This window comes from Dama dama, chromosome 9 (assembly GCF_033118175.1).
Source record: "Dama dama isolate Ldn47 chromosome 9, ASM3311817v1, whole genome shotgun sequence".
In the NCBI taxonomy this organism is placed as follows: Eukaryota; Metazoa; Chordata; class Mammalia; order Artiodactyla; family Cervidae; genus Dama; species Dama dama.
In genome coordinates, this window is record NC_083689.1 from 47,180,273 (window position 1) to 47,195,178 (window position 14,906).

Genomic DNA, 14,906 nt, shown 5'->3' on the forward strand with positions numbered 1-14,906 from the left:
CTTAGTATAGAACCAAGAGAGTTTAAAACATATGTTGCATGCAAAAACACATATCTGAACATGTAGCTGTTTATAGCAGCATTATTCATAATAGCCAGTAGCTAGAAACAACCCAAACAGTCATCAATACAGGAATGGATAAACAAAATGCTGTATATCTATAACATGGCATAGTATTTAGCTGTAAAAAGAAATTAAGTACTAAAGAACAGCATGTATATTATCTATGGTGAAACAGATCACCAGCCCAGGTGGGATGCATGAGACAAGTGCTCGGGCCTGGTGCACTAGGAAGACCCAGAGGAATCGGGTGGAGAGGGAGGTGGGAGGGGGGATCGGGATGGGGAATACATGTAACTCTATGGCTGATTCATATCAATGTATGAAAAAACCCACTGAAATGTTGTGAAGTAATTAGCCTCCAACTAATAAAAAAATAATAATAATAATAAAAAAAATAAAGTTGCAAAAAAAAAAAAGAAATTAAGTACTGATGCTTGTTACAACAGTCATAAACCTTGAAAACATTCTGCTAAGAGGAAGAAACCATACAAAAGACCACGTATTATATGATTCTACTTAAATGAAATGTCTAGAAGAGGCAAATCCATAGAGACAGAAAATAAATTGGTGACTGCCAGAGGCTGGAAGGTGTGGGCATGTGGAGTATTATTTGGCATGAACTTCTGTTTTGGAACTATGGAAATCTTCTGGAATTAGAGATCGGTGATAGTTGTGACACCTTGTGAGTATACTAAAAATCACTATAGTGTATGATGTGAAGTGGTGATTTTATGGTATGTGAACTTTTCTCTCTGTATGTGTATGTATTACAGATGCACACATATATTCATAGAGTTAACAATAGTTGCTGACATTGGTCCGTTCTTGCCCAAGATCTTCATACATAAGCAACAAATGGTCTCTAAGGGCTATAATCACTCTGATATTTTAAGTGTGTGTCTAAACCCAAAAAGAAAACTCATGGATTCTTGCACTAATTTACCCACTGTCTCAGAGCACCATCTGCCCACAGACCTGAAAGCATGCATACCAGGAGATCTCAGGTTTATCTGTGGGCCACAAATCTCAATATTCACATGCATGGAGGTCATATGACTTTTAAGTTACTATTGAGGGGACTTCCCTGGTGGTCCAGTGGTTAAGAATCTGCCTTGGAATGCAGGGGATGCCAGTTTGATGCCTGGGTGGGAAATTAAGATTCCACATGCCACAGAGCAACTGAGCCTGTGTGCCACAATGAAAGATCCCGCATACTGCAACTAAGGCCTGATGCAGTTAAGTAAATGAGTAAACAATAATAAAATTTTAAAAAATTAAACTAGAGGATGAATTAAAGTCTACTAATTCTTAAAATAAGTCTTTAGCAGTAATACAAAAGGAGTCTGATCAAGAGTATGTAGCCTAGTGCTACCTGTTAACAAATGTTGTTTGACTTGAATTATAATCAGAATACTTATTGTCAGAACTTATTAAGTGAAGGCATACTCCAGTCCTGACACTGTATGTGTATCTGTATGGTAGTTGTCAGCCTCACATGTGCAGTTTCATCAAAGAAAAAGAACTTTGGCAGAATTAGGTTCAAGGTCTTTATGGTGAACAGAGTTCTATCAGTTCCTCTCATTTGGATGGGGCAGATAATTAGACTGCCCCTGAGAACTATACTCCAAAGGTAGCTACAGAAAATTAATGCAAGCTTCACATGTGTAAAGAGAGAGGCAATGTGTGCCTCTCTCCTCAAACTGTCGTCACTGTTCTCACCAGTGAGAGCTGTGACTTCATTTTTACCAACAGTGATTCTACAAGGCTTGGGCAGTTCCACAGAGGGGAAGAAGAACGTTCGAGTGTCATTGTTCAACAGAGCTGGCAGGAGGGAGCTGTATCAGACTAAGAGATAAGTATATTATTGTCCTTCAGTATTGAGGGGACTGATTCCAGGACCCCCTGTGGATATAAAAATCCACCCTGCTCAAGTCCCTTATATCAAGCAGAGTAGTACAGTCAGCCCTCCCCACCTGCAGTTCGCACACCCTGAGGTTGGTTGAATCCAGGTGCAGAACCCAGTCCATACTGAGGGCCAGTTGTATAATACGTGCACTTTATAAGTGTCAGGAGCTCTACCTTGGCAGGGGGGCAATATCAAGGTGGAGATTGGAGTGAAATCACATGAGGAAGAGACTGTGTTGCTAAAGTTATTTTCAGATCACAAAGGGAATTCGCAATAGATTTTCTTACTTTCTCTAAGCAGAGGCTTGTACAAGGACTTTACATGCTGCTTAAAGATCTACCCTTTTGATTTGAAGAGCTGAGGAGACAAACTTGTTTCTAGTTCCTCCCACTGACATTCAGTTCAGTTCAGTCGCTCAGTCGTGTCTGACTCTTTGCAACCCCATGAACCGCAGCACACCAGGCCTCCCTGTCCATCATCAACTCCTGGAATTTACCCAAACCCATGTCCATTGAGTTGGTGATGCCATCCAAGCTTCTCATCCTCTATCGTCCCCTTCTACTCCTGCCTTCAATCTTTCCCAACATCAGGATCTTTTCAAATGAGTCAGCTCTTCACATCAGGTGGCCAAAATATTGGAGTTTCAGCTTTAACATCAGTCCTTCCAATGAACACCCAGGACTGACCTCCTTTAGGATGGACTGGTTGGATCTCCTTGCAGTCCAAGGGACTCTCAAGAGTCTTCTCCAACACCACAGTTCAAAAACATCAATTCTTCTGTGCTCAGCCTTCTTTATAGTCCAACTCTCACATCCATACATGACCACTGGAAAAACCATAGCCTTGACTAGACAGACCTTTGTTGGCAAAGTAATGTCTCTGCTTTTTAATATGCTCTCTAGGTTGGTCATAACTTTCCTTCCAAGGAGTAAGCATCTTTTAATTTCATGGCTGCAGTCACCACCTGTGGTGATTTTGGAGCCCAAAAAAATAAAGTCTGTCACTGTTTCCACTATTTCCCCATCTATTTGCCATGAAGCCATGGGACCGGATGCCATGATCTTAGTTTTTTGAATGTTGAGCTTTAAGCCAACTTTTTCACTCTCCTCTTTCACTTTAATCAAGAGGCTCTTTAGTTGTTCTTCACTTTCTGCCATAAGGGTGGTGTCATCTGCATATCTGAAGTTATTGATATTTCTCCTAGCAATCTTGATTCCAGCTTTTGCTTCATCCAGCCTGGTGTTTCTCATGATGTACTCTGCATATAAGTTAAATAAGCAGGGTGACAATATACAGCCTTGACGTACTCCTTTGCCTATTTGGAACAAGTCTGTTGCTCCATGTCCAGTTCTAACTCTTGCTTCCTGACCTACATACAGGTTTCTCAGGAGGCAGGTCAGGTGGTCTGGTATTCCCATCTCTTTCAGAATTTTTCCACAGTTTATTGTGATCCACACAGTCAAAGGCTTTGGCATAGTCAATAAAGCAGAAATAGATGTTTTCCTGGAACTCTCTTGCTTCTTCGATGATCCAGTGAATGTTGGCAATCTGATCTCTGTCTGGTTCCTCTGCCTTTTTTTTAATTAGAAGTGATTATTAAATATACCCATAGGACAAAGATCAAGTGAAGAGAGCACAACAAATGTGTGAACAAAGTTTTGGACTGAAAATTGTCTAGAAGAGTGAGCAGAGCTAATTAAAAAGGAAATCTAAACCTGTGGGGAGTGGGGATGTCAATGAGAAGCTAGGTGAGACACTGAATAGAATCCTGGGAACCTCAGGAAATGATGCCACATGCCATGGAAGGCAGCAGTACCTGCTACAACTAAGTGGATATTGCCCAAATCTGAAGATGGAACAGTCGGACCCAGTGTATACTCCCCATTCCAAGCAGAGAGAGGCCCACTCCTTATCCAGCTCAGCAGGCGACCAGGAGCTGACTTTATGTAAGTGAAAGTCACTCAGTTGTGCCTGACTCTTTGCGACCCCATGGACTATGCAGTCCATGGAATTCTCTAGGTCAGAATATTGGAGTGGGTAGCCTTTCCCTTCTCCAAGGGATCTTCCCAACCTAGAGATCAAACCCAGGTCTTCTGCATCGCAGGCATACTCTTTACCATCTGAGCCACAAGGGAAGCCCAAGAATACTGGAGTGGGTAGCCTATCCCTTCTCCAGGGGATCTTCCTGACCCAGGAATCGGACTGGGGTCTCCTGCATTTCAGGCAGATTCTTTACCAACTGAGTTATGAGGGAAGCCCTGACTTTATGTAAGAGTTGAATCAAAACAGTTCCAGACAGAAGAATTAAAACAAAGAGGTGTTGTGGAGGTTTTTGGGGGAAGAGATGCAGTCAGTATTGTAATAAAAAGGGATTAGGTAAAAGTTTACAGTCCTTTGCATTGCTGGGCTCTAAGACTACCAGCAGCTAAGGATAAATCTTTGACCCATCTTTCTCCCACCAGAAGGATGGATAATTTTTTTGCACAAAAACTTAAAGAAACAGAGGAGCCTCAAACTAAAGAGCCCATAAATTAACACATCTCACCCTTCCATGCAGAGCTTCCAACAGCTTTTTAGAGCCTTATACTTACAAATGGACCAAAGACATTTGAGAAAAGCCTCCAATGTGAAAGGCAAAACCCAAAAAAACAGAAACAAAACTCAAGAAATAATTCAAGAAGAAAACAAACAGAACAATGAAAAAATTATAATTAAGAGGCAGCTCAGGGGGGTGGGGGCGGCATTCCTAAAAAAAAAAAAAAAAAAAGAGGCAGCTCACATGGATGGGAATGTGAAGCCAAGGAATAGGACAAGTTTTAGCTCTTCATTTCACCATAAGAACCTAAGTTTCTTTTCTTAGTAGAAGACTGCCATCCTACAAGCTCAGAGAGATAGGCCAAGTAACAAATGGAGGTCACAAAAGTAAATTCCATGTTTCTTCATGTCTTTGCATGCCCATCTCCACTGCCACATTCCAAGTCAGCATCATCTCTCACCTGGACCATGACAACAGCCCCCTAAAACCCAAAGTTCTCCCTGCTTCAGACTCATCTCTGTCAAACAACTCTTCATAGAATACTGATATGATCTTAAAAAAACAATGAATCTAACCCTTTCAGGTCCCCAATTAAACACTCTCAAGGGCTTCCTGTTGAACCAGACATATAAGTCCAATCCCCTTGCACTGGTCAACAAGGTCTTGCATCATCTGGTCTGTCTGCTTCTTCAGTCTCATCTCCTCCCACTCCACTTGCCTTCTACCCATTCTCCTTTCCCACTTGCCAGTCACACCCAGTTCTTTCTGTTCTTGGAACATAAGTTTCTTCTCACATCCATTTGTTCTGCCTAGAAGTTCCTGTATGTCTCTACTTGTATTGTTTAATTGTTTATTGTCTGTCTCTTTCCCATGTAATAGACACTCCATGAGATCAAGCGTCATGATTATCTTGTTAACCACTCATATCAGCATCTGGAAGAGTCCCTTACATGTAGGGTGTGCCCAGTAAATATTTATTGAATAAGTAAAATTGTAGTTTAAAAGTCTCCAAGTTTCTCAGACTTGTGGACACAGTGGGGAAAGAAGGTGGGACAAATTGAGAGAGTAGCATTGACATATATACACTATCATGTGTAAAATAGAGCTACTGGGAAGCAGCCAAATAGCACAGGGAATTCAGCTCGGTGCCCTATGATGACCTAGATGGGTGGGATGGGGTGGAAGGGAGGCTCAAGAGGGAGGGAATATATGCTTACTGATAGCTGATTTCCTAGTGGCTCAGATAATAAAAAATCTGCCTGCAATACAGAAGACTTGGGTTCAGTCCCTGGTCTGGGGAGATCCCCTGGAGAAGGGAACAGTTACCCACTGTAGTATCCTGGCCTGGAGAATTCCATGGACTGTATAGTCCATGGGATCCACAAAGAGTCATACATGACTGAGTGACTTTCCCTTTCTGGGAAGCTCTCTCATGCTGCAGAGCAACTAAGCCCGAGTGCCTGTGCTATAGTGCCTGGGAGCCAAAACTGCTGAGCCCACAAGCTGCAACTATTGAAGCCCAGTGCCCTGGAGATCGTGCTCCACCACAGGAGAAGCCAGCACAATAAGAAACACGCACACCGCAACTAGGGAGCAGCCCTTGCCCCCTGAAAGTAGAGAAAGGCCTGCACAGCAACGAAGATCCAGTATAACCAAAGGTAAATACAAATTTAAAAACTCCCTAGAGAGTGGGTATACAAGTATAGAAGAACATACCTCACAGGATAATAAAGGCCATATATGACAAACCCCCAGCTATTGAAAACATTCTCAACAATGCAAATTAAAACCACAATGAGATATCATCTCACATCTGTCAGAATGGCTAGTGTCAAAAAGAACACAAATGAGAAATGTTGGTGAGGATATAGAGAAAAGAGAACTCTCATACACCGTTGGTGGGAATGTAAACTGGTGCAGCTACTGTGGAAAAGAGTATGAAGTTTTACAAAAACACTAAACATAAAACTACCATGCTAGTCAGTTCAGTCACATCTGACTGTTTGTGACCCTATGGACAGTAGCCCGCCAGGCTCCTCTGTCCATGGTGTATTCTCCAGGCTAGAATACTGGAGTAGGTTACTATGCCCTCCTCCAGGAGATCTTCCCAGCCCAGGGATTGAACGGACATCTCCTGTGGCTCCTGCATTGTAGGTAGATTCTTTACCGCTGAACAACTGGGGAAGCTCCAAACTACCATATGACCCAATTATTCTGCTCCTGGGTATATATCTACCAGAAACAAAAGTACTAATTTGAAACAATAAATGCGCTGCAATGTTCATAGCAGCATTATTTATAGTTGCCAAGATATGGAAGGAAACTAAGTGTCCATCCACAGATGAATAGATAAAGAAAATGTGGGTATACTGTTTCAAAGGTAGAGGCGAAATGGTCTAACATGAAAACATACTGAACCATTAATTCCATCCAGAGATAAAAACTATATTGATTTTAGGGTCAACATTTCCCTTGACCCAAATGTATTCCTTCACAGAACATTCTGCAGTGATGAATGCTCACTGATGGAATTTAGGGGAATAAAGGATGTCTCCTTTTCTGGTAGGTGAAGCTGAGGACATCAAACTGTTCTTAAGCACACACAGCACCCAGCCCATAGTCAGTGTTCAATAAATATTTATTCAATGAGTTAATTATTTCTGAGAATACTGAAATGACATCCAGGCACAGGCTGTGAACTCTTAACACCGCCAGTCATAGCACTTCAATGTGGAAAGACATCAGCACAAAACACAGTTCTACAAATGACTCTAAACTGTTCACAAGGTACTTATTCTAATAAGATGTCCAAAATGTACAGTTGACTCTTATCCACATTTATCTAATTATTCATTTCTTCCAAACAAGTTGTATTACATAGTAGGGTAAGAGAGAGAAATACTGTCAGGCCATCTACAAAATCCTGTTCTTCAAATGAATATTGAAATAGTCCTAGTCTTACTAACAAATCAAGACCCTTTCCAAAAATTGTATAATATATATAGGGTTTGGGAAGCACAACTCCATCTGGAAGTAATTAACCACATAAAGAGAACATACTTGGCTTGTCATTTCTGGTTAAGGATGAAGTGTCTGAATCTCCTGGTTGTGTTTATTTTTCCTTCTTAGAGAACAGTTAATGTATAAAACAGCATACTTTTCTACTCTATCAATCATCCAGGAAATCTTTATACCTAAGAAATATTTGGGGGGATTTACATCCTCTAAATATTCTAAAGAATATTTTAAATGTTTTAATTTCACTTTAATTATCATTTTATGTCACAATCCCTCCAAAGTTACAAATTAAAATTGACTATTTAAAATTTTGATATAAAAAACCAGGTTCTTTTGCCTGAGCATTTTTCTTTTGTCACTTAAATAACCATGAATACATCCTTTACCTCATGAAAAGGTAACTAATTTTTCCCACAGATTGGCTAAATTGAGTTCTGAACCAACTTGAGCAGCTGCTATGCTTGAAGCTGGCTAGTAAAACAAAGTATTCAACGTAACAGAGGAGTTGATTTAAACCGATAAAGAGCAGGAAACTCGGAGCTGAAGGTGATCCGAGCTCCTGACATGGCCCATTGTTTCTTGGCACACTAAGGCACTCATCACATTAAGTGACCTCGTATCTCATCTGGACTAAATACCAAAGCTGAATGCATCTATTTAAGGCAGATGTAGCCTCATCCTTGAATTTCCAGATCTAAATCACTGTTGTCCTTTCTCATTTATTTTCTAAATTGGCAGCTTTTATAAGAGTAACTGAAGAAAAATAGGTTTCATATGGAGGAGGCAGCTGGGAGACTAGTATATCCTCCTCAGTAGTGTAGAGGAGAATCTTTGAAGTTTAAATTTAGCAAACATAAGCCCTGAATATTAACGATGTCCTATGAAAGAGACTAAATTACAAATAAAGCATAAGGGGATGGGAGGAAGCCAAGCTCACATATCTTCAAACTACAGTTACTCAGTTATAGCATCAAAACACTATGCAAAAGTGTTCTAAGTCAGACAGTTTTAGAACCTACCTATAGAGTTGAACTATTTATCTACTCCTAATTTTGGCACTGACTCTAATACTTAGCTTCCATCAAACTCCCCCACCTTTTTCAAAACCTTCCGATTGCAGACCAAATTCCATACTCAGCCACAGAACTAAACCACGATAAAAAAAAAACCAAACAAACAATAAGGCAAAACAAATTCCCCTGTTTAAGGAAATAAATGTCAGTTTAGGGCGATTGGGGAATTATAAGGGATCCTTAAAGTGGATAGATTTCATGTGATCCATTTGAAAATAGCCATACTTAAGGGAGATTTTTTTTCTTTCTTTCCTCTAAGTTACTTTATGGTAAGAATACAGGATATAGTACATTCTCTTGTTTGTTGTTTAGTAGCTAAGTTGTGTCCAACTCTTTTGCAACCCCATGGACTGTAGCCCACCAAACCTGTCCAGGGGATTTCCCAGGCAAGAATACTGGAGTGGGTTGCCATTTCCTTCTCCAGGGGGTCTTCCTGATTCTGTGATTAAACCTGGGTCTGCTGCATTGGCAGGTGGGTTCTTTACTGCTGAACCACCAGGGAAGCCCTATAGCACATATAGCTAACAAAATATGTGTTAATTGATTGTTCATGATATCGGTAAGGCTTCTGGTCAACAGTTTGTTAGTAGTTAAATTTTGTGGGGAATCATAAGTTACATGTGAATTTTTAATTTTTTTGGCCTCGCCATATGTGAGATCTTTAGTTGCCCGATCAAGGATGAACCTGCAGTGGAAGTCTTAACCACTAGGACCCCAGGGAAGTCCCTACATTTGGATTTTTGACTATGCAAGGGGTCAGCGCCTCTAACCCTTGTGTTGTTTAAGGGTAAACTATATTTCGATAAATAATCTTAAAGAGGTTATGGTTTTCAGAGATTTGTAAGACAACGTTTTCAATTTCCCAAAGAATTGAGCTGCTGCCTAAATGATATCAAAGGGCCAATCTGCCCATCAAACTATGTTTAATTTGCTTCTTTATACAGAAAGTTTCCAACTAAAATGGAAATCTGATGATTTCTATGTTCTATAACTTCAGGGTTCAGTGCATTATGCCTTCAAAAAGTCTGCACAAAAAGTTGAACACAAAAGCCATTTAACAGGGGACCTCTTTTCTGCAGCACATAATTCAACTCCAAACCATTCCACCTTAGGGGCAAAAAGCTTCCACTATTACTCTTGTCAACCCTGGAGTATCAATCCCCAGCTTCCACTGCACACTTTGTGGGCTCAGGCAACTCTCCTGGCTCCCTTTAGCATATTAAGGGAGATTTAATAAGCTCAGTTGTACCTTGTCACCATCACTTGTAGCCTGACTATTCCAAATATCTTTTAATCCTAAGAATAACAGAATAACAAAACACCATTTCTCTCTTACACTTGCAGCCTCATGTACCCAAGAATAATGACTCCAAGTTATACAACAAGATGGCAAAGTTATTGGAAACTGGGCCACCTGAAGCTTTTGTTTTCAGTCCCATTTTTCTGAAAAAGAAAAGAAAGAAAGGATTTTGGAGGGAAAAAAAATCATGAGGCGATAAGAACATTTATGACAGTGTGTGCAGGTTTATAAAGTATATGCAAGATAACACTAGGAAACAACTCAAAAATAAATATTTCATTCCCAATAGCATAAAAAATACTTAGAAATAAATTTAATAATATAAAGTTCAAAACATATTTGAAAACTACAAAACATTTTTTTATTTTTTAAAATTTATTTTCATTGGAGTCTAATTACTTTACCATATCGTAGTGGTTTAAGTGAAAGTCGCTCAGTTGTGTCCGACTGTTTGTGACCCCATGGACAACACAGTCCATGAAATTCTCCAGGCCAGAATACTGCAATGGGTAGCCTTTCCCTTCTCCAGGGGATCTTCCCAACTCAGGGATTGAACCGCATTGCAGGCAGATTCTTTACCAGCTGAAGATCTAAATAAATGGATCCACTACACCTATGGATTGGATGTCTTGATGTTAAGATGGCAATACACCCCAAACTAATCTACAGATTGAACACAATCTCTATCAAAATCCCAGCTGACTTATTTAGACACTAGGCACCAAGCAAAGATAATTTACAAGAATGAGAAGTACTTGCATATTGGAGGTACTTTTTTTTTTATATATATTTTTTTATGGCTGTGTTGGGTCAGTTGCAGCATTCTGTCTTCTGTCTAGTTGTGGACGTGACACACTAGCTGCTCTGCAGCATGTGGGATCTTAGTTCCCAGACCAGGGATCGAACCCATGTCCCCTGAATTGAAACGCGGATTCTTAACCACTGGGCCACCAGGGATGTCCCTTGGAGGAACTTTTGATTTGTAGATGAGGGTTTTACAAAGTCTGAAACAGAAATCACTGCTCAGCCCCGGACTCCCTGCCTCCAGGTCTCTCTCAAGGTAGATTTACTGAAAACCCACATAAAAGCTCTCATATCCAAACAAGGGCTGCTCTGTAATATAACCTAGTCACTGCCAGCTTAATTTAGTGCTAACAGTGTTAAATTCACCTGGAAAAAACCTGCAGGGTGGAGTGATGGGAGCTGAGGGAAAGCAGCAAAACCAAACTAAGAAAAAAAACGCTTCTTGACCGCCTTCCAAAGGTTCAGAGTTTTAAATATAAAGAGAAGAAAATACGTTTTAAAAATCTTAAACTCTGCAATTTCTTGGGAAAATTTGCAAGGCTGTTTCCTTTAAATAAAGCCATCTAAGGCACAGAGTTAGTACCAATCATTAACACAACAGAAATTGGTTATAGTGTATGTTGTTTAGTTGCTAGGTCATGCCTGACTCTTTTGTGACCCCATGGACTATACAGCCTGCCAGGTTTCTTGGTCCGTGGGGTTTGCCAGGCAAGAACACTGGATGGGTTGCCATCTCCTTCCCCAGTGGTTGAATCTACATCTACTGCATTGGCAGGCAGATTCTTTACCACTGAGCCACTAGGGAAGCTCAATATATTGTATACTTTCTAGTCTAATTTAGGTAGAGAGTTAGTCTAACTCTGAAAAAGGGATAGTAAGTTAAATTGAGTAAAGACTAGCTTTTAGACACTTCCTCTCCCTCTCAAATGACCATTTAAAAGCAAATCTTTAATTAAAACCACACACAGAAAATTTATGCCACTCACAGGAATTTATTCCTCCATTAAGACTATAGCACTCTGAGTTGTCTAGAACTGCAAATTTCACCCCAAATTCATGCTAATTAAAGTTTTTTTATTTTCTTACACCAAAAAGAAAACTCCTACAAAAAGAAAAAAGAATCACTTGGGAAAAAATTTAAAGTTCTCCAAAAGAAATATATTTCATTTAAACATTTGGCCATGAGGAAGGCAGCTGTTACCCCTTTACATTGATAGATGCCACAGAATATGCTGATCTACACAGGCTCCTCCTTACACAACACACTGGAGTACAGTCAGAGATTTGACACAAGAAACTTCCTCCCAAAGGCATAGACAGGTGTGCGGCATTTACATTGGCCAGGACACTCACGGTTTCACTTGACAGGAGTCTGTGTTAACGACAGGTACACTTAGTGGCTATCATATCTTCATATTCTTTATAAGCGATTGAGCCATCAGGCTCGATGGCCAAAACACTCAAAGGACTGTACTTGGCAGGTACACAGGATGGTCTCGGCACTGAGGAGTCAAGTTTCTCATGGATGATGTTCTGCACCATGGTGTGAACCGGAGAGCCATACCGATGTCCGACCGCCCTGGGACAGTCCCCTTTACAGTATCTAGGGTTGTATTTGTGTGGGGCCACAATCCAGTTATCCCACTTCAGTTGACTAAAGCTAAGTCTAAAGTCATGGAGCTCACATTCATTCTGGGGAAAAAGAAACTGTTTGAAATATTCACTCAGATTGAATGAAGCTGGAACCAGAGGCTTCTTCAATTCAGAGCTGACACTCTCCTGGTCTCTCCGGTGACGGGACGATCTTACACCCTCAGCAGCTTCTTCTCCCATGGGATAGGCAGACAGCCCTCTCTTCTGGTCAGGACCCTGTGAAGGCCTCTTTTTAGGGTGGAGGGAATGCCACCTGTGAAAAGCCTGAGCACTTGTGTCGTTCAGATATAAAAGCAGTGAGGGCGCTACGAGAAGAGTCATGTTAAACAGGCTGTCCTGTGCTGAACGATGCTGCAGCTGGTCTTTCACACATGTAAAATTTACAGACATGTGAATATTCCTCTTGTGGGAGGCCACCAGAGGTTCAAGAGGAGCTGTCACATCAATCTCAATCCATTTGTATTTTTTTCTAAATTCAAACTGTGAGTTAAAGGTAAATGAGTATGGAGCTCTAGGGAGAGTCTTGCTAGAAAACTCTGGCTCTTTTATCACCAGGTTGCATACACATTTAACAGGAAAGGGAAAAGAAATGGAGTTGTTGAAAGTATATAGCAAGACTGACTTGAATAAATGTTCCACAACAGTAACACGGTCCAGGTTAAACAGCAGGTCCACTGATGGAAGGGTTCCTGAGAAGAAAAACAATCCAACAGTAATGCCATATGTAACAGGAAGTCAAATCAATGAATCAGTACCTCAGTATGTGCTTCTGTTCCTTTTCCCCCCACTTTCTCAAGCCTTAAAAGTCAGGATGGGATAGAGGTTATAAAGAAAAGGTAAGTTTTCTGTACCATATCTAAGTCCCAGCACTTACTGCTGGATCACCAGAAATTCAGAATAGCTTTGGTGGTGAATTAAAAGAGGGACTCATTATATTTTGAAGTTTTAGAATCTTAATAACTTGCTCCAAACAAAGAGGAAGCTAAAAAGGAAGGCAGTATCCTTCTCTTGGAAAGTCTTTAAGAGGAAAACTATCAAAAGACACTTGCCAGGCTTGTTAAGATAACATTCTAAGTTCTTACCAGCAGAATCAATAAAGAAAAAGTACTTGTCTAAGTTAATTTGGAACACTTGAGACTGACAACAAATGGAAGCTCTAAACCCACTGTAACAAAACAGGACATCAAGGAAGGAGAAAGGGTTTAAGATAGCCACAAATGACCTGCTGGGTTAGAAGGGTTTTCTGTAAGTCTCGAGCTAATGAATATAACTTTTTTTTCTTTTTTAAATAGCACTGCTCCCATCTCTCTCACACACACAAGATTGTTGACTAACACATTGTCCTTGTATGGATCTAGAGTTCCACATAAGGATTTAAGCTTTCCTCTCACAGAAAGCAACAAACTTGGGGAAAACATCCTGTTTACTAAAGCACACCAACAGCTGAAAGAGGTACTGTAGGTTCATGTCCAGGCCAACATTGGTAGACTAGAAAGAATATACAATGAAGTCAAAATGTCTTTTTTCCAGTCCTGATTTTGTGACCCTGGACAAGATGCTAACCTCCAGCAGCACTCTCCCCAGGCTTTAGGGCCATTAAATCTCCTCTAGCAAGAGATTTAACCTACAACAACCCATGAGGGCATTAGGAATAAACAGTAAGATCAAGCACCAGGTTTGTTTGGATTTGGATATTGAGTACCATGCAAAGTAAAATGCAAGTCAAGGAGCAAGGGCCAACTCCTTTTGTAACTGAAATGCAAAAGGTCTTTCTTCTTCCCTCCACCCATTAACCAATCTGCTCCCACACACCTGTCGCCTGGTCCCCAGGAGCCTGCTTTTGCTGAGCACAGGGGGTGAAGAGCCGAACAGTGTTGTAGAGGTGGCTTCTGTTGGATTTAGGGGTCCCCTCCTTGGTAGCGTATGTCTTATAGAGCCTCTTCATGTAGCGCAAAGCTCTGTCATCTGGCTGCAGCCTGGGGTGTCCCCCGTGCCCATCATACAGAACATTTAAGAGAGGGGAAAGGAGACCAGGTCTGTGTCTCCCATCTAGATGCTTCAGCAAGGACCAAGTCTCAGCCTCAGATTCCAACGCAGTTCTAGCTACAATCTGAGCTTCTCCCCTAGAAGGCTGAGAATCAAGGCTGATAGGAAAACAGAGCCAGGCAAAGCAGCAAAACCAAAGGAAGAATTTGTTGGGAAGTGCCATGGCTTGGAAGAATTAGCAAGGAACACATTTCCCATACCAGTCTTCTTCCTAAAAACCAGGAAGCGCCTCGGTTGGTCTCTTAAATAAACTTTAGGTGTGTGGGTGGGCTAGGTTCACTTCTGTAATCAGACCTTAAGGATCCTTAGCTGAGGATAATTTTTATCAGCTGACAACACCCTAGTCATCCAGTTTGTCCTACTTAGATACAGATTTACTTGGTCATATACTTTTCCTTTTCCTTTACCCTGGCATTTATTTAAAATCTCTTAAGTTAACGGACTAGCTATGTAGCTGAAAGGCTAAGAGGAAGTGAGGAATGATCTTAAAAAAAAAAAAGCTGCCCA

The 14,906-nt window shown here is 40.8% G+C and overlaps 1 protein-coding gene across 1 annotated transcript; it reads right to left on the bottom strand.

The window, feature by feature from the left end:
* Nucleotides 1–7,401: 7,401 nt before the first annotated feature.
* GDF9 (growth differentiation factor 9) lies at nt 7,402–14,643 on the bottom strand. Its single transcript, XM_061151288.1, has 3 exons — nt 14,166–14,643; nt 10,301–13,042; nt 7,402–10,039 (listed from the first exon to the last, which is right to left on the bottom strand). Exons 1-2 carry the CDS (start codon nt 14,560–14,562, stop codon nt 12,078–12,080), a joined length of 1,362 nt encoding a protein of 453 aa, XP_061007271.1. The 5' UTR covers nt 14,563–14,643; the 3' UTR covers nt 7,402–10,039; nt 10,301–12,077.
* Between the last annotated feature and the right edge of the window lie 263 nt (nt 14,644–14,906).